The sequence below is a fragment of the Mesoplodon densirostris genome, chromosome 11, assembly GCF_025265405.1.
Source record: "Mesoplodon densirostris isolate mMesDen1 chromosome 11, mMesDen1 primary haplotype, whole genome shotgun sequence".
NCBI lineage: Eukaryota > Metazoa > Chordata > Mammalia > Artiodactyla > Ziphiidae > Mesoplodon > Mesoplodon densirostris.
In genome coordinates, this window is record NC_082671.1 from 3,744,966 (window position 1) to 3,771,869 (window position 26,904).

General features: G+C 41.4%; 1 protein-coding gene across 5 annotated transcripts in view; it reads right to left on the reverse strand.

The window, feature by feature from the left end:
- The window catches only part of ERC1 (ELKS/RAB6-interacting/CAST family member 1), a 390,173-nt gene that overhangs the window by 66,087 nt on the left and 297,182 nt on the right, over window positions 1-26,904 (reverse strand). For all 5 annotated transcript variants that reach the window (XM_060111744.1, XM_060111746.1, XM_060111742.1 and 2 more), the window contains exon 16: window positions 22,952-23,096. In XM_060111744.1, the coding sequence (XP_059967727.1) occupies window positions 22,952-23,096 (145 nt within the window). The remainder of the gene's footprint in view (window positions 1-22,951; window positions 23,097-26,904) is intronic.

Genomic DNA, 26,904 nt, shown 5'->3' on the forward strand with positions numbered 1-26,904 from the left:
GAAAGCTTTTTCTATGAAATTACCTTTATTAAATAATGCTCTTTTCCATTTGTATTAATTAAAAATAGATATACTTACAAACACAATTGCTCATAACTATGAAAAACCCAGCATTACCACAATGAGTTATCTCAGCCAAAAGAAAAGAAAATAGACATTTTAACTAACTAGCAGAGTTTTATCTCAAATAAAAACATAACTGCTGTTACTTATAATAGGTTCAAAAAGAACCCCAGCATCCAGGCACTCTGGTTTATAAGCACTTATAAGGTTCTTTTCTTTGATTTCCTCACGTACAAATTGATTTATGTGTGAAAAGGAGAACTTCTGACTATAGATATTCAGGTATTTATTTTGTTACTCAGTGGATTTTTTTTTCTTAAGGTTTCATGTAATCTTCTCTTATCTAAAAGGATATACTTGAATACATCACCATTTATGGCATTAAGCTCATAGGATATCTGTTCTTTCTACATATTCTGTATTTCCTAGCAAAACTCTACTTTTTTCCCCCTCTTGGTAGAAAGCAAAGAAAACAAACACACAGCAAACTTTCTGATTTTTTTTTAAAGGAGCCTAGGTTTTTCCATCTCATTATAATCATTCCTTAGTCCTTAGAAAGGTTTGTGTGGGATTCCTTGCTTCCCTAACTCAGAGACGCACATATTCCTTCCTTCTCAGCCTCCAGAAAGTATTTATTAATCTTAATGCTTAGTCCTGATTATTATGTATGTCTAACACTTTCTTATATGCCATGCAGACTGTAACTTTGAACTCTGAAGGACGGATGCTTATTCTTTCTCTCTTTCAACAAATATTAACATGAGAATAAAGACATATTCAGTGTTTTAAAACTAAAAAATACTTTAAATACTTTATAAGAATTTCTATTCTATTTCTAAATTTTGAGAGCTGTCCTGTTTCTGGCAGGCCCATGGTGTGTATCTGCAGTATACTGGGGTGAAAAATCAGAGCCAGATCCACAAAGCTACAGGAATGAAATACCCTGTAGGCCAACTTGTTTATACTGACCCAAACCAATGTCTGAAATGAGACTGTTTAAAACAAAGTGCAATTGAAACTTTATTCCTGATCACTGCCTCAACTTTCTAGCACATACTTCTCATCTTTGCAATAAACCTAAAGTAACCCTTTAGGTTTACTTTTTTACTTGCAATAAACCCAGTTTTAATGTTATAAGGATCATTTCTTCCATTTGTATCTGTTCTCAAAGAAACAGAAGCCCTACATTCTGCAAAATAACCAGAATGTTTAGGGGGAATATTAGCTGGACTCAGTGAGACTCACCATCATATCTAAGAAAAGAACAAAATGTAGGTAGATGTTTTCTGTTATTCTAGAAACCAGTGAACAAAGGTCAGGATCCGAGAGCATTTACCACAGCTTTGTTCATGGATTACGCGATCTGGGTGGCTAAGTATACAGTTAAAATTTTACAGATACAGGGGCTTCCCTGGTGGCACAGTGGTTGAGAGCCCGCCTGCCGATGCAGGGGACATGGGTTCATGCCCTGGTCCGGGAAGATCCTACATGCCGCGGAGCGGCTGGGCCCGTGAGCCATGGCCGCTGAGCCTGCGTGTCTGGAGCCTGTGCTCCGCAACGGGAGAGGCCACAACAGTGAGAGGCCCCCGTACTGCAAACAAAACAAAACAAAACAAAATTTTACAGATACAGAGGCCACGAAAAAGAGAAGTGACATTAAATTTCTTCACATGTAACAGAAAAGACTGACCACCCCCATTTAAAAAAAATCTTAGATTGTGTTAAACACAAATTAAAAAAAATTATTTTCTCAAGGATGGTAGCACAAACTATAGGTATCTATTATAATGCATTCCAACCCAACAATTTAGTGCTGCAAAGCAGGAAAGTTTAGTACTCTAGCGTCAAACAGGACACCCTTTCCTTAGTAAATACACAGAAATTAACTTTAAGTTATTTGATGCTTTTTATATAAAAAAAAGTAAAAACATTTTCCCCTGTTTGAGGAAAAGCTGAGCAGGCAATGGGGTAATCTTCAAGAATTTGAAGTACTTTTAAGCACACACACACAGAAAAAGATGCCTTTTAGATAAGAAGGATCAAAATTCTTAAAGTAAGAAGTTTTGAGGGAATTTTATGCTTTCCTTTTACAAAATCATGGTCCATGTGTGGAAAAGGAATGAATGGAATTGACTCAAAATAAAGTTAACTATAAATTGTACACTCATGAGCACGTACACTGAAGTATCTTTAAACAAACCCAGGGATGTGAGAGCATTTGGGTTCTTACTGGAAACCATCCATACGGAGAGCAACTGACAGAAGGCCAGACTCTGCAATACCACCTGTTCTTCCTGTTCTGTGAGACTTCATTATAAAAGGATTTCTCTGTACATATGTGCTTTCACAAACCTTTATATGTGGTTATGCTGGTAAAATCAGCAAATAATGACCAATGCATTCTAGGTGTCTTCTCTAGTCTCCAAAGTTACTTCTTTTTTTGTGAAATTGAGCTAAATGGCTTTCAGTCTTTTGTGTAAAGCAAAAAACCCCCTGACATTTATTAGAATCAGGCCTTTCTAAAACAAAACAAAAAAAAGATTAAATTTTAAAAAGTATCTTAGGGCTTCCCTGGTGGCACAGTGGTTGGGAGTCTGCCTGCCAATGCAGGGGACGCGGGTTTGTGCCCCGGTCCGGGAGGATCCGGCATGCCGCGGAGCAGCTGGGCCCATGAGCCATGGATGCTGAGCCTGCGCGTCCAGAGCCTGTGCTCCGCAACGGGAGAGGCCACAACAGTGAAAGGCCCGCGTACCGCAAAGAAAAAAAAAAAGTATCTTAAACGATCTCATGTATTTAAGGTTGTGGAAATACTTCACTGATCATTTCAATAAACTCAAGTATTTGAAAAACTCTGATTTCTAGAAATAAACAAGAAGCACCAGGCATAGATAGGTTCTAATAAGGAATGAATACCCATTCAGGATCATTTAAAAGGCATCAGTGGTTGAATAAATTAGTGAAACTAGACAGCAAAACTTGTCTGTTACTAGAGGTATCATTTTCTAAAACACATCAATAAATGACTGGGGCTGGCAGGTAGGGTAGTGTTGAAAATTGTGATTTCAAAAAAACTGGGTTATCTGAATACTGGCACTAAAGTTCAACCTCTACTGAGGTCACTTAGATATCTAAACCTAGAACATAACTATTGTCTTACTAAAGAGAAAAGGTAGTTTTTGCCTAAGTCTTCCTTCAAATATAAAGGTTAGGTTTAACTTGCTGCTTCTAGAAGATGGAGCAGACATACTTTTCCCCATACCTCTGATAAGTACAAAAGTAAAACTAAAAACTATCTGTAAGCTATACATACAAATGTAAAACTACAGCCACACCAACATAAAAAAGGTGGAGAGAAGACAGACTGGTTAAGGACACTGGGACCCAAAGAATGCCACAGGTGGTAAGTTCCCTGGATTTTCTTCTTGCCTCATATATCAGACCTGGAGCTGGAAACCAGCGAGCTGGAAGCACCAACAGTCACAGACAACAAAAGCCTGGGCTCTCTAGCCCAGGAGGCCTAGAGGGGAAAGGGGCAGCCTAGCAAGATAAAACCATTTTAGACAATAATCACTCTACTCAAAAGGTCACAGGAGGGCCTCCCTGGTGGCGCAAGTGGTTGAGAGTCCGCCTGCCGATGCAGGGGATGCGGGTTCGTGCCCCGGTCTGGGAGGATCCCATATGCCGCGGAGCGGCTGGGCCCGTGAGCCATGGCCGCTGAGCCTGCGCGTCCGGAGCCTGCGCGTCCGGAGCCTGTGCTCCGCGACGGGGGAGGCCACAACAGTGAGAGGCCCGCATACCGCAAAAAAAAAAAAAAAAAAAAAAAAAGGTCACAGGAAAAACTGTCACCCGTGGCAGCAAAGCTAAATGGTGAGCTGGGGCCTGTACCCCACAGCCTCTCCTCCCCCCGGGCAGGTGTCGGAGGAAGCCAAGGAGGGGGGGCAGTAACCAAGCCCCGCCCAGTGGCAGTGGGGACAGGTGGGCGGAGCGGTGAGTCCCACCCTGGGAAGTGTCAGAGGAGGCCCAGTGCTGCACAGCAGGAAGGAGGCCACGCCGCAGTGCTTATGGAGGGAGTCCTACTCATCCCGGCAGGCATAAGTCAGGGGAGGCCTAGCAGGGGTACAATTCATACCTCTCCCCAGAGAGATGGGGAGCCCCACTCCCTGGGTGTCAACAGAGGCAGAGGGGAGCCTGGATTTGCCTCCACTGGGCAGTAATGAGGCCTCGCCACCCCCTCCTCTCTGGAGTGTGCCAACGAAAACCAGTTGGCAGAGACGGTTTAAATAAGACCCAGAGTCACAGGGCGTGACCCAGACCCCAAATGTCCAGGCACCGATAAAAAATCACTCCTCATACTGAGAACCAGGAAGATCGCCAACTGAATGAAAAAAGACAACTATGGTTAAAGGCACAGGGGAAGCGAAACCCTTCTTCTTGACAACAGACTTAGGTATTTGGGCAGCAGCTGATTAGCTACCACAGCTGGACTGTGAGGGGCCAGAAGCAGCCAGAAGCTGCTCCGAAGGCCTGCCCACCGAGTACTGCCCTCCCCAGCAAGCCTTGGTTCACCTCCTCCCAACCCTGGGACAGGTCGGGGAGTCAGGCAGTGGGGGGCTGCTGTGTCTGCAGTAGACCTAACTCTTAGCAGCCGCTTCTGGGAAACTTCTAGGTCAGGAGAGCCTATCCAGTCCAGGTCTCTGTAGCCATCTGACCACAGGTAGTCTGCAACTGGGTTCATCTAATCACCCAAAACTATAGCTTTATTTTGGTGGTGAGGACACCCCAGCCCCGAGAACCAGCAGCACCCCTGCACTTCCTAGGCATGTGCAGGAAGGTCCTTTTGACTAGCCTCCCTGTTCTTAGGTTAAGAAAAATTCCTTCTTTCTCACACATGTAGCTCCTTCCATTTAGATAAATAATAATAGTAAATATTAATTTTATCAACTCATAAGTTATCAATATATTTTTACTTTTATTAATTTGGAAATTATTAATTTTGAAACTTATTGATTTATTAATCAATATTAATGGACAGCTGTTTATAATATAATTGATTTTTTAAAATTCTTAATTTATGTCACTAAGAAATACACAGATGTCCTAGAAATGTCCTACAAATGTCCTAGAAATACATGTCCTAGAAATACACAGAAATTTACTGGCTAAGGATCAGTTCTAATTATATCAAGATGTGAAGTACAATTTATTACCCAACTATATGAAAGACTAGTTCATGAAATAACTGTGGCACTTAAAGTGAATAGGTTAACCTAACCAAGAGTTAAAAAAAGAAAAGGTACTAGGTATTTTTGCTAAGGGATTAAATGCAGAAAGATCGAAAACTTTAGGTTCTTTAAGGAAAATAGAGAAAATAACCTGAAATCGATAGCATTTAGACTGAACTGTTTTCGGTAAGGAATTCTTTTACCCTACAATTATCTTACGTCTTCAAAATACGGCTGTAGAATGTTTAACTCCCATCCTCCTTGTTTCCAGGAACATACCTTTAATTTAAAATGTCAAAACAGCAAAAAGCCTGTGGGGTACATAATATCACAATTACCTGTGATACACTGTGCCATAAATGCTTAAAGCATTCTCAACACATGCAAATCATGGAAAAAAGATCTTAAAAGCCCTGAAACCTTATAAAAAAACTTCCAGCAGTTCTTATCCAATAAAGCCGATTCTGAACTCTTAACAATAGGGTGGTGGTGTACAGAGGGCATCTGTTTGCTGAGTTATATTATGTAAGGATTAAAAGAATGGCATGTGTTACTATTTTCATGCAAGTGTCAGAAAACAGTAAAAAGTAAACATAACGCCTATATTCTCTCTTGAGTAAGCAAATACATTTTTGATGGTACTTTTATGGTACTGGTACTTCTATTTTGATGACTCCAGAAATCAGTATTTCTAGCTCTCACCTCTATCTGAAGTCTAACTGCCTTCTTGATTATTTCCACCTAGGTGGATACACAGACACCTCACATTCCAAATATGGCCTTTCCTCTGGACCATTGGTCCCAATTAGCAAAGCCACCTCCACTTACATGCCTCAGACATTCCACGCTGGCCAGTGGTGTGTGGGTGGGAGTGACCTCAGGGCCCAAGTGCGGAAGCAGCAGCACCCAACCCGCCAGCTCTCCCTTCCTCTGCTGCAGTGACTGAGGAGGCCTCACACTGAGAGATGAGCTACAAAAACTGAAGCAGGCCTGGATTACTGAACTGCTGCACGCAGAGACCCGCAGTGGACCCTGCAGGACTGAGATGCATTAAACCACAGTGATGCGCCTAGACTAGGCACTACCCTCCATCTCAGCTGTCCTCTATCTTAAAATTTTTAATTAATTTTTCCTCTTTTTTTTTTTTTTTTTTTTTTTGCTGTACGCGGGCCTCTCACTGCTGTGGCCTCTCCCGTTGCGGAGCACAGGCTCCGGACACACAGGCTCCGCGGCCATGGCTCGCGGGCCCAGCCGCTCCGCGGCATGTGGGATCTTCCGGGATCGGGGCACGAACCCGTGTCCCCTGCATCGGCAGGCGGACTCTCAACCACTGCGCCACCAGGGAAGCCCCTCCTCTTTTTTTTAATTGTGGTAAAACATATATAAAATCTGCTGTTTTAACCACCTTAGGTATACAGTTTGGTGGTATTAAATACATTCACACTGTTGTGCAGCCATCACCATCATCCATCCCCACAGCCCCTTATCCCATAAAACTGAAACTCTATACCCTTCAGACGATAACTCTCTATTCTCCCCTGCCCTACCCCTGGCAGCTACCATTCCACTGTCTTTACAATTTCGATTACTCTAAGTACCTCGCATATGTGGACTCATACAGTATTTGATTTTTTGTGACTGGCTATTTTCACTGAGCATAACATCCTCAAGTTTCATCCACGTTGTAGCATTTTGCAAATTTTTTAAGTCTGAATAATGTTGCCTTGTATGTATATACCACAGTTTGCTTATCCATATTCCTTGACTGATGGACACTATGGTTGCTTCCACATCTTAGCTATTGTGAATAATGCTGTTCTGAATATAAGTGTACAAATATCTTGTCAAGATCCTGCCTTCAATTCTTCAGATAAATACCCAGAAGTGGAACTGCTGGATCATATGGTAATTCCATTTTAAATTTTTTGAGGAACTGCCATACTGTTTTCCACAGCAACCATACCATCTTATATTCTAATACTGCACAAGGATTCCAATTTCTCTGCATCTTAGCTAACACTTGTTTTCTGTTTTGATAATAGCCGTCCTAATGGGTGTGACATGGTATCTCATTATAGTTTGATTTGCATTTCCCTAAGATTAGTGATGTCGAGCATATTTTCACATTCTTATTGGCCATTTGTATGTCTTTGGAGAAATGTCTGTGCAAGTCCTTTGCCTATTTTTGAATTGGGCTGTTTGTTTTTTTGTTTGTTTGTTAGGTTTTAAAAGTTCTCTATATATTCTACATATTAATCCCTTACCAGATATATGATTTGCAAATGTTTTCTCCCATCTGCTGGTTTCCTTTTTATTCTGTTGTGTCTTCTTGATATACAAAATTTTTAAATTTTCAGAAGTCCAAATTGCATATTTCTTTTGTGACCAGTGCCTTTAGTATCACATCCAAGAAATCACTGCCAAATCCAATGTCATGAAGTTTTTATACTGCTTTCTTCTAAAAATTTTATTGTTTTAGGTCTCATGCTCTGGTCCTTGATTCAGCTGGATTTAATTTTTGTATATGGTGTTAGGTAAGGGTCCAAATTCATTCTTTAGCATGTGGATATCCAGTTTTCCCAGCACCATTTGTTGAATTGACTGTCCTTTTCCCATTGAATGGTACTGGCACCCTTGTCAAAAATCATCTGACCATGTATGTAAGGGTTTATTTCTGGGCTCTCTATTCCACTGGTCTATACATCTGTCTTTAGACTAATAGCACATTGTTTTGATGCTTTTAGATTTGTAGTAAGTTTTGAAATCAGGAACTGTGAGTTCTCCAGTTTTGTTTTTTTTCAAGATTGTTCTGGCTTATTCAGGGTCCCTTGAGTTTGATTCCATATAGATATTAGGATGGGTTTTCTATTTCTGAAAAAAAGCATCTCTGGAATTTATATGTGACTGCATGAATCTGTAGATTGCTTTGGGTAGTAGTGATATTTTAACAATTTTAAGTCTTCCAAAACCATGAACCAGGAATATGTTTCCATTAATTTATGTCTTCTTTAAATGCTTTCAGCAATGTTTTGTATTTTTCATTGTACAAGTCTATCACCTCCTTGGTTAAGTTAATTCCTCAGTATTTTAATCTTTTTAATGCTATTGTGTGTGAAATTGCTTTTGTAATTTCTTTCTCAGGTTGTTCATTGTTCGTGTATAAAAATGCAAACAAATTTTTATATGTTGACTTAAAAAATTTTGTTTTGAAGATTACTATTATTCTATTTTATTTATTTATTTATTGGCTGCATTGGGTCTTAGCTGTGGCATGTGGGATCTTTCATTGTGGCACGTGGGCTCTTCGTTGCGGTGGGCTGGCTTCTCTCTAATTGTGGCGTGTGGGCTCATCAGTTGCGGCACGCAGGCTCTCTAGTTGTGGCACGTAGGCTCCAGGGCGTGTGGGCTCAGTAGTTGCAGCATGCAGGCTCCAAAGTGTGTGGGCTCTGTTGTTGTGGCGTGCAGGCTTCAGAGTACGTGGGTTCTGTAGTTGTGGCATGCAGGCTCTCTAGTTGTGGCATGTGAGCTCAGTAGCTGCAGTGTGTGGGCTTACTTGCCTCATTGCTTGTGGGATCTTAATTCCCCAACCAGGGATTGAACCAGCATCCCCTGCACTGCAAGACAGATCCTTAACCACTGGACCACCAGGGAAGTCCTGTATGTTGACTCTTTGCATCCTACTTTGCTGAATTCATTTACTAGTTCTAACAGCTTTTTTTTTTTTCTGTGAGAAATCCTTAGGGTTTTCTACATATAAGCTCATACCACCTGCAAACAGAGATAATTCTGCTTCTTCCTTTCCAAACTGGAGTTCTTTTATTTATTTATTTTTGCCTAACTGCTCTGGATAGAACTTCCAGTACTATGTTGAAAAGAAATGGTGAGGGACTTCCCTGGCAGTCCAGTAGTTGAGACTTTGCCTTCCAATGCAGAGGGTGCGGTTTCAATCCATGGTTGGGGAGCTAAGATCCCATATGCCTTGTGGCGAAAAAACCAAACCTTGAAGAAGCAGCAATATTGTAACAAATTCAATGAAGACTTTAAAAATGGTCCACATAAAAAAAAAATCTTAAAAAAAAAAAGGCAAAGAAGTGGTGAAAGCAGGTACTCTTGCCTTGTTCCTGATCTCAGAGGAAAAGGTTTCATTTCAGTCTTTCACTATTGAAAATGATGTTTGCTGTGGGATTTTCATATATGGATTTTATTATGTGGAGGTAATTGAGTGTTTTTATCATAAAGGGGTGTTGAACTTTGTCAAACCAATTAAGATGATCATGTGATTTTTCCCCCTTTATTCTGCAGATGTGGTTTATTACATTGATTAATTTTTGTATGTTGAACCAGCCTTGCATTCTGGGAACAAATCCCTCTTAGTCATGATATATGTTTTAATATGCTGTTGAATTCTGTATGCTAGTATTTTGCTGAGGATTTCTGCAACAATGTTCATGAAGGATACTGGTTTGTAGTTTTGTTTTTTTGTAGTCTCTTTGCCTGGCTTTGTTTTCAGGGTAATGCTGGCCTCACAGAATGAATTAGGAAGTATTCCTTTGCCTTCAATTTTTGGGAAACATCTGAGGAGGACAGGTATTAGTTCTTCTTTAAATGTTCCTCTTTAAAGAATTCAGGAATGAAGTCATCAGGTCTAGGGCTTTTCCTTGTTGGGAGATTTTTGATTACTGACTCAATCTTCTTACTAGGTCTAACTCAGATTTTCTGTTTCTTCATGATTTAGTCTCAGTAGTTTTTTTGCTTCTAGGAATTTGTCTGTCTCATCTAGATTATCCCATTTTTTGGCTTACAATTGTTCACAGTACTCTCTTATAATCCTTTTTATTTGTGAAGAATCAGTAGTAATGTTCCCATTTTCATTTCTGATTTTAGTAATTGAGATTTCTTTTTTTTCCTTAGTCCATATAGCTAAAAGTTTATCAACTTTGTTGACTTTTTCAAAGCAAAAGTTTCATTGGTTTTACTGATTTTTCTCTACTGTTTTCCTATTTTCTATTTTATTGATCTCTGCTTAAATCTTTATTATTTCCTTTCTTCTGCTGGCTTTGGGTTAGTTTGCTTTCCTTCTTCTACTTCCATAAATTATAAAGTTATATTGTTGATTTGAGATCTTTCTTGTTTTTTAATGTAAGCATTTGCAGCTACAAATTTCCCACAACACTGCTTTCACTATGTCCCAGAAGATTTGGTAAGTTGTTTTTTTTTTTTTTTTTTTGCGGTACGTGGGCCTCTCACTGTTGGGGCCTCTCCCGTTGCGGAGCACAGGCTCCAGACGCGCAGGCTCAGCGGCCATGGCTCACGGGCCTAGCCGCTCCGCAACATGTGGGATCTTCGCGGACCGAGGCACGAACCCGTGTCCCCTGCATCGGCAGGCGGACTCTCAACCACTGCGCCACCAGGGAAGCCCGGTAAGTTGTATTTTCATTTTCATTCACCTCTAAGTATTTTCTAATTTCCCTAGTGATTTCTTCTTTGATCTATTAGTTGTTTAAATGTGTATTGTTCAATTTCCACAACTTTGTGAATTTTTCAGTTTCACTTTCATTACTAATTTCTAACTTCATCCTGTTGTGGTCAGAGAAGATACTTTGTATGATATCTATCTTTTAAAATCTATTGTGGTCTAACATATGGTCCATCCTGGAAAACACCCCACGTGAATATGAGAAGACTGTGTACAGGTATACCCTGGAGATACTGAGTGTCAGTTCCAGACCCATGTGATAAAGCAAATATTGCAATAAGTGAGTCACGTGAATTTTTTTCTTTCCCAGTGCATAAAAAGTTATGTTTATACTATACTGTAGCCTATTAAATGTGTAATAAAAAATTACAGACTTTAATTAAAAAACATTGCTAAAAACTGCTAACTATCATCTGAGCCTTCAGTGAGTTGTAGTAGTAAAATCAAAGATCACTGATCACAGATCACTGTAACAAATATGATAATAATGGAAAAGTCTGAAATGTTGTGACAATTACCAAAATGTGACATAGAGACACAAAGTGAGCAAATGGTGTCAGAAAAGTGTCACCTACAGACTTGCTTGATGCAAGGTCATCACAAACCTTCAATTTGTAAAAAAAAAAAAAAAAAAACAAACCAAAAAACCCCAACAACAACAAAACATAGTATCTGTGAAGCACAATAAAATGAAGTGCAATAAAATGAGGTATGCCTGTCTGCTGTTACTGCTGGGTAGAGTGTTTTGTATATGTCTGTAATGTCTAGTTGGTTTACTGTGTTTTTTTGTTTTTTTGTTTGTTTGTTTGTTTTGCGGTACGCGGGCCTCTCAGTGTTGTGGCCTCTCCCATTGCGGAGCACAGGCTCCAGACGCGCAGGCTCAGCGGCTATGGCTCACGGGCCTAGCCGCTCCGCGGCATGTGGGATCTTCCCGAACCAGGGCACGAACCCGTGTCCCCTGCATCTGCAGGCGGACTCTCAACCACTGCGCCACCAGGGAAGCCCTACTGTATCTGTTATTTCCTTACTTATGTTCTGTCTGGTTGTTCTATCCATTATTGTGAATGGGATACTGAAGTCTCCAACTATTACTGTAGAACTGTCTACTTGTGCCTTCAATTATGTCAGGTTTTGCTTCATATATTTTGATGGTCTGTCCATTGGTGTGTAAATGTTTATATCTGTTTCACTGTCCTGCTGTATTGAACCTTTCATTAATATATAACATCCTTCTTTGTCTTTTGTAAACTCTTTCAATTTAAAGTCTGTTTTCTTATATTAGTAGAGCCACTTATGCTCTCTTATGGTCACTATTTGCATGGAGTATCTTTTTCCATCCTTTCATTTTTAAACTTTTTTGTGTCTTTGGACATCAAGTGGGCCTCCCGATGACAGCATGTAGTTGGTTTATCTGTTTTTATCCAATCTGTCAATCTCTGTCTTTTGATTGGAGAGTTTAACCAATTTAAAGTAGTTACTCATAAGGAAGGGCTTACTTCTGCCATTGTGCTATTTATTTTCTACATGCCCTATAGTTTTTTGGTTCCTCACTTCCTGCATTACTGCCTTCTCTTGTATTTAGTTGATTTTTTTTGTAGCAAACTGTTTAGATTCCTTTCTTACTTCCTTTTGTGTATATTCTATATCTATTTTCTTTGTGGCTACCGTGGGGATTATATCTAACGTCCTAAAGTTATAACTGTCTAATCTGAGTTTACACCAGCTTAACTTCAAAAACATATAAAAACTCTCCTCCTTTACAGCTCTGTCCCCACCCTTTCCAGCTGTTGATGTCACAAAACTACATGTTTATACAATGTGTAACCCAAAACATAGAAGTAATTCTTCTTAATGCACCAGTCTCCTAAATTATGTAGGAAACAAGATGTGGAGTTACATACCAAAGTTACAGTAATATGAGCTTTTACACATAATTTTTTCCCTTAAATCTATTAGTCTCTTAAATGATACATAAAACAAAAACTACAGTTACAAACCATTGTTACAATAATACTAGCTTTTATAATTGCCCATGTATTTACCTTTATTGAGGTCTTTATTTCTCCATGCAGCTTCACGCTACTGTCTAGTGTCCTTTCATTTCACCCCGCAGGACTCCTGTGAGCATTTCTTGCAGGGCAGATCTAGTGGTCATGATCTCCTGCAGCTTTTGTTTAACTCAGACTGTCTTAATTTCTCCCTCATTTTTCAAGGAGAGTTTTACTGGATATAGGATTCTTGGTTTTTTCTTTTAGCTCTTTGAATATATCAGCCTCCCCAAAAGAGTCTTCTGGCCTCCAAAGATTCCAATAAGAAATCTGCTGAAAATCCTATTGAGGATCCCTTGTATGTGATGATTCTCTCTTCATCTTTTGAAAGTTTGATTATAATGTGTCTCACTTTGAATTCATCTTACTCAGAGTTTGTTGAGATTCATGCATGTTTACATTTATGTCTTTCAGCAAATTTGGGAAGTTTTTACCATTATTTCTTCAGATATTCTCCCTGCCCCTTTCCCTCTCTCTTCTTCTGGGATTCCCATGATGCGTAGTTGGTCCACTTAATGCTGTCCCATAGGTCCCTAGACTCTGTTCACTTTTCTTAAATCATTTTTCTTTCTGTTCCTCAGCCTTGATAATTTCCCTTATCCTATCCTCATGTGCACCGATTCTTTCTTCTGCCTGCTCAAATCTGCCTCTGAATCCCTCTAAGTGAATATTTCATTTCAGTTAATGAACTTTTCAGCTCCAGAATTTTTTTTTAGTTTCTTTTTAGGTTTTCTGTCTCTTTATTGATATTTGCATTTATCCACACATCATTTTCTTGACATCTTCATTCCAAAAGGGAGAAGTTGGAAGGAGTAAAGGGGTTGTCAGTTCCAAGCAAGTTTGAAATCCAGCAGAACACATTCCATTAGGCTTCAAGGCCTATGAACAAGGCCTCTGTGGCTCAAGGCTGTGCCCTCTGGCCACGTGGTGGCTTCACTGGCCTCTGCCTCTGGGCCCCCAGCAGCTCTGCTGACACAAAATCTTAACTTTAAAGTCTTGATTTTAAGGTAAAACTAATCAATCCTATCAGAATTCAGGCAAGCAGTCACTTGCAGGACTGAGCAGGGTATAGGGCCTGAAAGGGAGCATGAGGGCTTGGTTTTGGGGTGCTGGTAATGATCTGCTTCTTGGATGTGTATGCTGGCTACATGAGAGTGTTTCCTTGTGAACATTCACTGACATGTACACTTAGATGTGTACTTTTCTATGTGTATATTTCAATAAAAAAGATTTTTTTAAAAGGTTGTATAACAAGAAGATTTCAGCAATAGAGGAAATTATCTCTGGACAGAGAGAGTTATTTCCATTTAGCTCATGTTTTGTCATTCTCTACAGTTAAAACATTATGGTAATGAAAAGAAGATGTTAAGTTATGGCTGCTCCTACCAGCTGACATAAAAGTGAGAGACGTATTTTAGTCTCAGAGTATTAAAAGATATAATTTAGCTATTTTAATATTATATAGTAAGAGAAATAGTTATTGCATGGCCACAAGAACAGTTGTAAGCCAGTGGCTAGTAATATCATTACCATTCAGGTAGATAATCCAGGATTAGGAAATACTGTTATAAACAGTGAATGTCTAAATACAGTTAAAGATGGCAATCAGCTGAATTAGAACCAGCCTTGAAAACTGCTTTCCTGTAGCATATAGCTCTGCCTGGTTATCTTTTCTATACAATAAGGTAGATAGGGAGGCAACCGTGAGGAAAACTGTTGCAGAGGTCACTTGATCTTACGAGTCTTCCATTTAGCAGAGACTGGGACAGAGCTGACTAGAGGGATAGCACACAGTGCGTCCTTTCTCTGGATCTGGGCCAGTGACTGAGAGCCGATGAAGAAGTCAACCAGGCTCTTACACGTGTTTAATGTGAGTCTTAATATACAGCTAGGTATTGGTTTCAGGCCTGCAAGGTGGATACATTTGCAAAGAGCACATATATATTTAAACATAGTTCAATCTCTTTGGATATTTCTGGTGAACTGGCTCATTAAAGTGCTAGGGAGGCCTGAAAGGTGCATGTTCAAAACTATTTTCAGAGACCACCTAATTTTAGAGTTGACTACTATTAGGCTGCAATTTCATACAAGTCCGGGAAAAACATCATACCCAATTCAGAATGCCATATTGAGGAACATGACTGGCAATATCACAAACTTTTTAAGCATTCTCTACCTTGAAAAACAGCTACCACAAATCCTGTTTTAGTACTAAAGCTCATCAATTTATTTAGTTAATTAAACTCTTACACTGTATAAAATCTTTGAAATACAGGGGGAAAAGCTCTTGAACCTCAGGTATAATAGATGTTCATTCTTTGGCAGTCACTGTTTTCTAGGAGCTTTTTTTTTTTTTTTTTTTTTTTTGTTGCGGTATGTGGGCCTCTCCCGTTGCAGAGCACAGGCTCCGGACGCACAGGCCCAGCGGCCATGGCTCACGGGCCCAGCCGCTCCGCAGCATGTGGGATCCTCCCGGACCGGGGCACGAACCCGTTTCCCCTGCATTGGCAGGCGGACTCTCAACCACTGCGCCACCAGGGAAGCCCTCTAGGAGCTTTTAACAGCTTTTCAATCTCTATTTGCTCTTCTTAAGAATGCAAATGTACTGATTCTTAAATTCTGCTGTTCAAAAGATATCTTAATAAATGATGTGTAATATTTTGGGGCCAGATTTCCATATATCTGCCCATGTACATATATGACAGTAACAGTATTTTCACACCAGAATCATTGGTGATGGTAATTTAGGATTACGACCACACAGGTTTTCAAACTTGGCTGCTTAAAAATCGGTCTCTCTGATTTCAGATGCCCTCTGAGTTCTCAGTCAGAACTCTCTAACTCTCATTAATTCAGTCAACAATTTCTAAGATAATTGTTGAAAATGAGAAGGTATCTGTTGACATAAGATGGGGAATAGATTTTGGCCTGTCAAGCTTCTGACTTTTTAAACTGAGCACAGTCCATTATGGTAATTTATTTTTACTGTAATTTAGAAAAGAGCTTATTAAAGTACTATTTATCACAAGAGAGAATTACTGGGTCATTAATAACACAGCTAAAGGTTACTGAAATCTCTAACCAAAAGCCCACTATGATGGCAACACATTTCAGTGTAGTGATCAGCAGTGTTGGCAATGGAGTGACAGGATTTGTTCTAAATCCCAGCTCCATCGCTTACTAGCTGTGTGACTTTGGGCAAATTACTGTCTCTCTCTTAGCATCTCCTCTGTACAATAAGGATAACTGTACTTCACAGGGTTGCTGTGAAGAGTATGTGAGTTAATTCATGTGAAGCGCTCAAAACAAGAGTTAGCTCAATAAATTTTAGATATTCTTATTTGTGAATAATGTTTTCAAGAAAGCCAGATAGTACGGGTGATTTAATTTGGTCGTGTACATTGTCCATGGGAAGGGCATTCTGTAACAGGTAATGTTATAGTTTTATATCACGTCTCTCATCCTTGAGTACAAATATCATTTAATTCCATATTCAATTTTTGTAAGTATCCACATTAGTTCAAAAGGGACCGAAAGGGGCAGTAGGCATAGATTCTGTGGAGTACATTGGTCTGAACGGATCCCTGCCAAGAGAGGTTTAGTGGGGGACAGGGGAACCACCCTACACCAGCCTTCCTTTTACTCATGTTTAATGAGATCCTCAGACCAAGGTCAAGGAGCACAGGAAACAGTTATAAATCATGCCACCTGACGGGAGAAGGAATAGGAGGGGCACGTGCACTGGGGCAGGAAATCTAGGTTGATTTATTTGCATTGAGACAATTCAAGAGGGATCAGGAGACTCAGAAGGTTTATAAATTCCCTGTGGCATCATAAAAGGCAGTGGTCTGACAATAGGAAGGGCAAGCTAGATTTGATGCTAGAAAAGAAGGGAAGAGTCTTATCAAAGTTTTGTGAAGAATTTTTCTACATCTGGAATTGATGACAAAAAAGATGGAAGAGATGGAAGAAAGGAGGTTGGGAGGATTCCAGATTTCCCCACATCTCCCAACCTCTGGACTTCACTTAACTCCAAGCAAGCAGAACTCATCAAAATATGATCTATTTCTTTGTAGGATACAAAAAAGGTTTCAAGGGGATAGTGAGTAACCAGGATTTTTTTTTTAACTTTAAAACGCAATACTTACTACTTTCATAAAATAAGGAAATTCCTATAGACAGATTTAAACAACCCTTACATATGTGTTTTCTTATGCTTTACAACTCCATCTTTTAAAACTGTTCCCGATGCCAGCAATTAGCAGGTAATATAGCTATAGGTAAATATATTGACTTGTCAAAAATTGGAAAATACAGAACTTTAGACCTCAAAATTAATTTTATCTATCCATCTAATATTATAGATGAGGAAGATAAGACCAAAGAGGTAAGTTAGGAAGCTTGTGACTTGATTCATTAAAAAAAACGAAAGAATAAATTAGTGGCCAACACTTAGATATCAAGAGATTTGTAAGTGAAGGGGGTCAGAAAGTACAAACTTCCAGTTATAAGATTAAGTCCTGGAGTGTGATGCACAGCATGGTGACGAGAGTGAACAATACTGTGCTGTACATTTGAAGGTTATTGAGAGTCAAGATCTTAAAAGTTTTCATCACAAGAAAAAAAAAATGTAACTGTGTGGTGATGGATGTAAACTGAACTCACTGTGGTGATCGTTTCACAATATACACACATATCACATCATTAGGTTGCACACCTAAAACTAATATAATGCTGTATGTCAATTACACCTCAATTTAAAAAGAGAGATTTATATATATGGATTCTCTGTGTGTGGGGGCGGTATGGATGACTGGATAACACAGGGCTCTCGTCTTGCACGGTCACAACGAGCTGGAATTAAAAGCGGCGGCCTCTCTGGACAAAGTACGTGGCCCCCAGTTCATCATGGTCTCTCCTCTTGTCTTACATGCGTCCCTCCCCTCTTGAGTTATGGCATCTGCCTGGCCCACACAGCCCTCAGGCTCGGGGCTATAAGGCAGCAGAGTACTGAATAGTACTCTGTAGGTTGTGAAGTGCTGTGTATTAGTTGATGGGGCTATTACTGCTCCAGATGATACACTTAGTTTATCAACAGAGTTGGAGCTGGAGCTGAGGTCTGGAGTTGGGGCAACAGTTACCGGTGGGGATTCCTACATTTGAAGAGGACACTGTGGCTCAGAGTAAATAAGCAACAACTCGCAGGACAGCAAGTGAACAATGCTGCTGCTTCTTTCCTCCTCCCCGTCACATTTTAGCTTCTGCCCAAAGGAGGACAAGAGTGTGAATGAAGAGAAGCAAAGAATGGCTTTGCTAATGTAAGGAAAAAAACCAATTCCATGGCTAGGAAATTCCAAACGACAAAGATGAGTCTTGAAGTGAAGATTAAAGCAGAGATTAAGCTGAGGAAGTAGAGGGCAATTGCAGAGGTGAGGGCAGTGAACGGAAAATGCTTTGCATCCAGTTCCTCTCAAATAAATCTGGATACCAGCGGCAGGAAACATGTAGCTGATCCTAATGTTTGTAGTGGTTTAGAGGAATTAGTATGTATACTGAATACTTAATATGTAAGAATCTAGAACTGAAGGGAGATAGGATAATTAAAACGAGATGAGCATGTTTATCTGACCAAGTCAATACGGGCTGTTGAATCATGAAATAAGGATTGAACTGTAATCGTCTACTCTGTCAACTTCTGGATATCGGATATTCTAAGCAGCAGAAGGTTTTCGCTCTCCCTGATCACCACGTACCAGTCACCTTCAGGAGATAACGTCACACAGATGGCTGAGAGGCTGGCTCGTGGACGCGGCAAGTACAGGATAGAGCAGGCAGGCCAGCACGACACACAGGGAAGGGGTCCTCCGGCGGCGCCAGACGCCCGTGTGTCCTCTGAGGGATGCCTGCTGCGTCCCAGCACCTGGCATCGCGGGCGCGTGCTGAGCGGATGCGCGGACGCTGGCCTCATCCCCAAGAACGCAGGCGCTTGGCGAGGCGGCCGGATGCCTCTGGCTCTGCCCCCCACGAGCAGCCTCTGCAGCACTCCCGCTACCTCAACACTTGCTGTTTATTTTTTCCTTTGTTCACTGACAACTCAGGAGCTCTCTGTAGCTTTGCCCTATTGCTGTTCTCTTTTCATAGAACGTAAAATCGTTTTGTTATTCTCTCTCCAAAGTTAAATGTCACTTTTAAACTAGTTTTAATACTACGATGAATGGGTCTTCCCAGCTGTTCCAGAACTGGTGGCCCAGGCCCAACGCCGGGGACAAAGGCAAGCTCAGCAGGTCACGTTCTAGAGAGCCCACAAAGGGGGTGGGGGGGCAGAAAAGGCACCCCCGTCCACCAGGCCAGCCCCTCACAGCGCATGCCTTTTCTGGGTTGAGACTGGTGTGCGGTGACGCTAAGCCTGGTAGAAGGAGTCTTGACGTTATGGGGAGCAGACAGTCATGCACAAGGGGGGCCCCTGTGCTCAGTGAGAGAGGCTCCAAGAGAATTCAGCCCTAAATCCTAGAGTCTTCAATCTTGAAGACAGGGTTTGAGTAGAAGAAAAGGAAACAGGCTTCTCCTTCCTTTGTTTGGTACCTACTCAGGCATCAGACTTGTTGGTTTGCCTTGTGCTTATCTGAGGAGGAGAGAGGACACCTAGAGACAGAGGGCAGGACGGATAGAGGAGCACGTGGCAGCCGACACGCTCTCACTCTTCAGCCCAGCAAGGAGCAGCCAGGTCTGCGTCTTCTGGGCACTGCTCACCCCTCGGGGGTCAACGTTGGCCAGAGAAGCAGCACCAAAGGGCTGCAATGGCATCAGAGGACCCCAATGCCAAAGGAAGAGGGAGAAAGGCATGAAGAGGACAGGACTTGTCCCCTCCTGCTGCAGGCCCCTCTTGGGGGCGGAGGCAGGCAAGAGAGGATGAAGCGAGGTTTGCTCTGATGCCTCATCTGCCTTCTGAGGTCAGAGAGTGAAGTGGTCTTTTCTAGAGCTGCACACACACAGGGAATCACACAGCACGTACTCCTCTACATCTGAGCAGTGTCTCACCACAGGAGGACACCACTGTTTGCTTGTTCACTCACTTCTCGTAGCAGGCCACCTGCACTGGTCCCCCCACGCTGTAGGCGGCTGGTGCACGTGCAACAGGACAGGGGGAAGTGATGATGTGCCCCTTCCGAGACAGGTTATAGGGACATCGTGGCTTCCATCTTGGCTGCTCTCTTCCCCTCCCCTGGATCATGTGCTTAGGGGAAGCCAGCCCCATGTCCTAAGTAACCCTATGGAGAAGCCTAAAGGTACAGAGCCCCGGGCCATGTGAGTGACCCTGGAAGTGAGCCCTGTTGCCCCAGCCAAGCGTCAGGTAACTGCAGGTCTGGCCAAGAGCCTGACTGTAAACTCATGGGGACCCTGAGTGAGAACGACCAGCTTGGGCCGGTGTCCTGGGCCTGCTCAGTGGCTGTCAGAACCCTTAGTTCTACCTGATGAAGCAACAAGTCAGGGGAGAAGTATCATGCAGGTACCCTGCTCCAGGCAGCTCCCTGGAGACTAACCAACTGGTAACAGGAGAGCAGGCAGAACTTAGTAAAAGACAATTACTGAAAGCAAGATTCACTTAATTCAGATATTTTTTCATACTGGACCTACTGAAAATACTTGGGGCAACAGTGAAGTCCCCCCTTTTCCATTAAGGACTTAGGGATTAGGGAAATTAAGCGGTCTTATGAGGCTAAAGAAGTAAAATACACAAAACACAACAGAAAACTAAGGAAGTCTGTGAAAATGTTTGTCTGAAGAGGACAGGATCCCCCCACTGCCGCCAGGACCACCCGGGGGTCACGCAAGGAAGGAGAGCGGGGACCGCTGGGAAAAGACTGCAGGGCCAGAAGGGCGATGTTTGGCCTGGGACAATGAAACCGAAGACCAGAGACCCTGTGAGCAGGCTCGGCCAGGTGAGCAGGGGACGGCGTGTCTGTCTGACAATCAGCTCACTTCCCCAGTGACAGACCCGTTTCCACCGAACATGCACCAGGAGACCTCAGCTCATGGCGCAGCTCTGCACGGACACACTGCTCGTCTCAAGACCTTGGTCCTCTCTGAAGACACTGACTGATCCTCACTAACTGCTCCCTAATGGAACAGGAGACAGCATCCACTTCCTAGCGGGGAGAACGAAGCACAGACCCAGGGCAGCCCCCCCGAGGTTTCTGCACCCACTACACAAGCACAGATGCATCGTTTACGACCCCTCCAGCCTCCTCAGTCAGCTGAGCTAGCCTTATCCATTCCTAGTTCTCCTATTGAACAAAACGGAAACTGATCATTTGTTCAGAAAATATGAAATAAGGACCAATTAGAATTAGTTACAGCTCTTAACATGAGACAGATTGAGCAATGTGAGCCGGGGTAACAAAGTGCTGATAAATTTTTTTGCTCAGTTTTCTTCTGTAATATGAAAGAAGTCTATCTCTCTCTCTCTCTCTTTTTGTTGTCAAGCTAGGTGACCTGAAAATGTTTATGTGGCAGAATTCCCACAAATGATGGATAAAGTGGTTGAACTTGCAATAAAGGGAGGCCCCCAGAGCACCTCTGTTTTGCTTTCCCTTCTGTCACTGGCACCCAGGAGAGGCTGAAAGTTCATAGTGAATTCCATCTCTTAAAGGGATGAACGTCCAGGGGTACCAGAGCTTAAGTGGGTAAAAGTTTTCTTTCACTTGCAAATGAGCACTGGGTTGTTTTTTGCTGGTCATCTCTCTATCTTGCAGTAGGGAACATCTTCTGGTGTTTTCTCAGCAAAGTCAGCCACATAAAGTCTATTTATAAGCAGTTTTATTAGTCTTTAAAATAGAGAAAATATCTTTATTGTGTAAATAGTGATTCTTGTTTATTTGAACATTAAATATGATGCTAGGGCTTCCCTGGTGGCGCAGTGGTTAAGAATCCGCCTGCCAATGCAGGGGACATGGGTTCCATCCCTGGTCCGGGAGGATCCCACATGCCGTGGAGCAACTAAGTTCGTGCACCACAACTATTGAGCCCTCACACCTAGAGCTCGTGCTCTGCAACAAGAGAAGCCACCGCACTGCAACGAAGAGTAGCCCCCGCTCGCCACAACTAGAGAAAGCCTGCGCACAGCAACAAAGACCCAACACAGCCAAAAATAAATAAATGAAAAATGATGCTATCAATTGATGACTGATCCTCTAAAGTAGAAAAAAAGAAATTCCTTCACTTGAAAACTTTCCTCCTCTGATTACTTCAGGCAGAAGGGCAAATGTGGGCAGCCCAAATGTACAGAAAAGTGGCGGAGGATGAAGGGGATGACCCGGAAGGCAGGAGGTGGACACTCATGTACAACAGGAATGGCAGGAACAGCATTAAAGATGAAGAGGACTCAGACTTTGAAATTCAGCTTTCTCCTTATCTTCAAAGGGGAAAAAGATTTGCCCCAGTTTTAAAACTGTGGTAAAGTATACACAACATAAAATTTACCATTTTAACCGTTTTTAAGTGTGCAGTTCTGTCCATTAAGTACATTTACATTGCTGTGCAACCATCATCAATGAGGAAATTTCTAGCTTTTATTTTCACAGATGAAAGGCCTCATGTAAGTATGAAGCATTAAATTTGGGGAAGGTTTTGGGTGGAAAAGAAAAGGGCAAAACTTCGCTCTTACCATCAGAGCTTACCCAGCCTTGAATAGAAATCACTTAAATGAAAATATCCTTAGCGCCTTCTGTAGTGGGAATCTGACTGGACGTAAGGGATAAGACTTTTCACCCACTGGTGGTATGTGCACACCACCACCAGCTCCACACCACTGCTGCCTGCCCTTACATGCGGCCTCTGCCCCTGGAGGCACCACTGAGGACCCCAACAGCACTTGCCAAGGACCACGCAGTTGTCAGTGCTGTGGATGACCCCTGCGGCCTGACCCCAAGAGACATGCAAAAAAACCAAAAAAAACCCTTCTAAACCAGTCCTCTGACCAAGAATGCTCTGTGCTTCCTAGACAAAGCAGAGATTTGAAGGCTGAAGTCTCTGCTGGTGAAGATCAATTAGCTAAAGCTGAGGCATCTGGCCCGAGATGGGAGACCTGAGTGCATGAGCTGGCACGGACGCGGGCAGCCTCCCCTCAGCCCCACTAGTCATACCTGCTGCTTGAGCTGCTGCACGAGCCGGTCTTTCTCCCGCTTCAGGGCAGCCACTTCTTCCTGGGTCTTTTTCTTCGAGGATGAAAGCTCCAAAAGAGCTATATTGGCATCTTTCTCACTGATGGCGGCCAGAAGGGCTTCCTGCCTGCAAAAGAAAGAAAACATCCAGATTTCCATCTAGTCCTCACAGCAATCCTCAAGTTACTATTACCATTACCCCCATTTTATGGGTGACGAAACTAAGGCTTAGAGAGTGTATGCAGCTGCCCAAGTTCACACTTGAAGCAAATGGTCTGGGCAGGAATCCCATTCAGGGCTTCTTGACTCTAAATGTCTTTATCAGGTCGTTATACTGACATCTTAATGAAGAGTTCCTAGATCTAGTTGTAGTTAAACTTGGAAAGTAAACGAAGTTAATGACTTTTTTTTTTAAAGTAAGAATTATCCTGTCATCTATACATTTTACCCATTTGACTCATTCTTTTGATAAGTATTCTGTGGTTTCCAGGCAAACGAGGCACCAGCAAAACAGAAAACATTTTTATGTACAGAATGTATAACAAACTGTAAACATTAGTAAATAGGATTCAGGAAATCAGCCAGCTGTTGCTGGGGCACTCTGAACATCTATGAATCTTTTTATCTCATCAATGCAAATACATTTCCAGTCAAGGCTTTACTTGGCAATGATCTGCACATTTTGAAACAACAATTTAAACTTCACTGATTCCTTGTGGTTTACCTAACAACTATTTTTGGGTTCATACCCAGAAGGAAAAGAAGGTGGGATTTTAGGGGAGGGGCGTTGAACTGAGAAATTTACAAAACAATCAGAATGAAGTTGGTGAACAATTAGTCTCATAGTCCAAATGCATTCCTCTATAGCTCATCTTTTATGTAATACATCATCTGGAAGAAGACAGATTTGATTTACAGGAACTATAAAAGTGGCCTGAGCTTTTGACCTGAGGAAATGCTGGATCTGAGAATGCAGTGCCCAAGTTTAACCTTGCTTCTGTCTCTTGTTAAGTTAATTACGCTTCAACAGCAGTCATATGGAAGAGTTTTAGTTTAGCCACAAACTGGAAGACTATCTTTCGCACATTCTGACAAGGATAGTCCAAACTCAGATGGGTAGGTCTAGGGAACTCTGAACGAGCAGTGCTAACAAATGGAAGACGCAGATCAGTTTACACCATGGAAATGAAGATTTGTTTAACTAGTCTTTGCTGTTGGAAGGGAAGATTCATTGACCTCGGTATAACTTTCCACTGTCCTCACTCTATATGAGTCTAAGAAATAGCAGATGGCTTATCCCATGAAGTCAACACCAAAGGGATAACGACAGTCTAAATATATCCACTGACCACTTGAAAAAAATATGTTAAGTGGTAAAATGAGCTTAAAGGTGAAGGAGTTCAAGATGGTCTCACTCTGAGGTTTCCTGTTAATTGCTGTCATCTGTTCCCTTTTGGGGAGCCCGGAGACTGACAAGCTGGAACGAGAAATGTGCCTTCTCAATAAGGGGGCTGCATTTCTGTGCATCAATAGTCAGAATGACACATTTAGCAGCAGGCAAATAACAGAAAACAAATGAAAGATAAATTACTCTGTTCAGTTAGACCAAGTCATGAGAACTTCTGCCGAATGCAAGATAAAAGGCGATAGGATCTGAGTTCCATTCTGTACTTAAGGAAAGAAGCATCATAATATGAAATGGTAAAAAGTATCCTATACTATTGAAACATCTTGACTGAATTCCAAATTCTTTTATAAATGATATGCTTGGCCAGCTAGTGTGGTACAGTTAATCTCTGGGGTAAAATGTCACATTCCCCAAATGCAATATGATATAACAGGTGCCAATTCATATTCTAAATTTTAAAATAAAGGATGTGGCACTGGAGTCTGAGCCATTGGAATGGTGCCTTTTTTAATAAGATATATATTTTGAAGTCTTTTTTTCTTTTTCTATATGATTCAAATAGAAATTTTATTATGTCATTGATGCTATTTACTTTTTATTGAGCACTGATAATATACTATGAACTGCACAGAATCAAAATTTCTCTCCCATACCCAAGGTTCTCACCCTCTAAAAATTCCCTAGCAGATTAACATAACACTGTCCTTTCCATTTTAAAACTATACTCTTGATATTGACTTCTACATGTGTATGTGCCTATAAAGGGCAATTCACAGTCAAGAGAATGAAATGTTTTGATTACATATTGCACATATGATCATGTAAACTCTGGGTAATGTTAGTATCTTTTGTGGGTTTATTAGCTTTCAGGTTTTTCTCTTGTTTTTGGAAGGGGACAGAGATTGTACTGTTTTGCCTATAATTTTGGTAAATTTGTTCTTCCCGACACCACGGGAAGAACAACTTCTTGAAAACAATTTGGAGGACAGGAACAAAAATAAAGCTAATAAATAGTAACAGCCATCTAATTTTTTGGGAATAAGAAAAACTCTTGCTCCCTCAATACATGTGATAGTAAAGACCATATTTGTAGTTGAGCTTATGTGGTTAAGTTTTACAAAGAACATTCAAGTGTCTAAACTAAAAGATTTTAAGAATACCCTGCTTTTTAGAGGGAATGGAGGGCTTCCCTGGTGGCGCAGTGGTTGAGAGTCCGCCTGCCAATGCAGGGGACGCGGGTTCGTGCCCCGGTCCGGGAAGATCCCACATGCCGCGGTCCGCAACGGGAGAGGCCACAGCAGTGAGAGGCCCGCGTACCGCCAAAAAAAAAAAAAAAAAAAAGAAAAAAGAACCAGAGGGAATGGAATTTAGAGTAAAAAAAAAGCAAATAGCAAAAAGGATTTTATTTTAGTAGCCACCTATTCTTAATATAACTGCTTCTTTGGAAAAAAAAAGGTATTTTCTGATAACAAAGTAATGTTCATTCATTGGTGAAAAATGGAAAGATACAGAAAACTGTGAAGAAGGAAATAAAAATACCTGAAATAATTCCTTTCTAATCAGAGTCAATTACTTGAGAGCTGAAAGTCAGCTATTCTAACACTAATATGGCTATTTCAAAGAAAATGAACCTTGCTGGGGATTAATAATCAACTTCAAAAACTTTACTAATCCAAGGCTCTCCACAGAAAAGGAACACTTGCTGGTGGAACACTTCCTGACTTCATTTCCCATAAGCCCATAGGGAGTAACACAAGCACATGAAGCACAAAAGGGAACATACATAGGCCACAAGCCCAGACAAAAGAAGAACTAAAATGCTCTTCCTGCCAAATCACTCTCCTTGTTCTGTTAGTGGCTTTTCCTCAGTTAAAAATAAAAAAAATTGAAAATGTGGACACAGAACCTTTCAAAGTGATTAGTAATTCCCTACTGCATGACTAACAGGCCCCCTGACTTGCATAATGAGTAGGTAGTAACAAAAATCCAACTTTAAGTCATTAGTCTAGTCACACCATCCCTGGTGCTGTAAACTACCAGAACAGTTGAACCTGCCCTTTGACCTGCAAATTCTAATAGAATCAAGATGTCGCTAAAAGTTCTGCTGTGGCATTTGAGCTTCAAGAAATGGTAAGACCACCTTCTCTGTCCCCCTCCCCCTTCCAGCAAATTTCAGAAACAAGAGGCAAATACCCAAGGCAAGTGGAGCTCAAAATCATGCCGGTAACTCCTGAATCCTTAAGGACAACCCACGAGTGCTCTCTTGCTAGTAAACGACGGTGGTTAGCAATTTAAGAGTGAGTCCTAGGTAAGCGTGTGTTTAACAGAAATACAAGACAGAAAAGGAGTACGAATGAAGGGATATTATAACAGTTTATTTTTCCCTCTTCCTCCAACTGGGTATTCCAAACGGAATGATTAAATAATCGTGTTTCATAAGTTTTGTAATCCAGAAAACACGAGGAAAGAGAGCAGATGAAAGCAACAGTGAGATCAGTAGCTTTGGACGTATTACTGTCAAAGACAT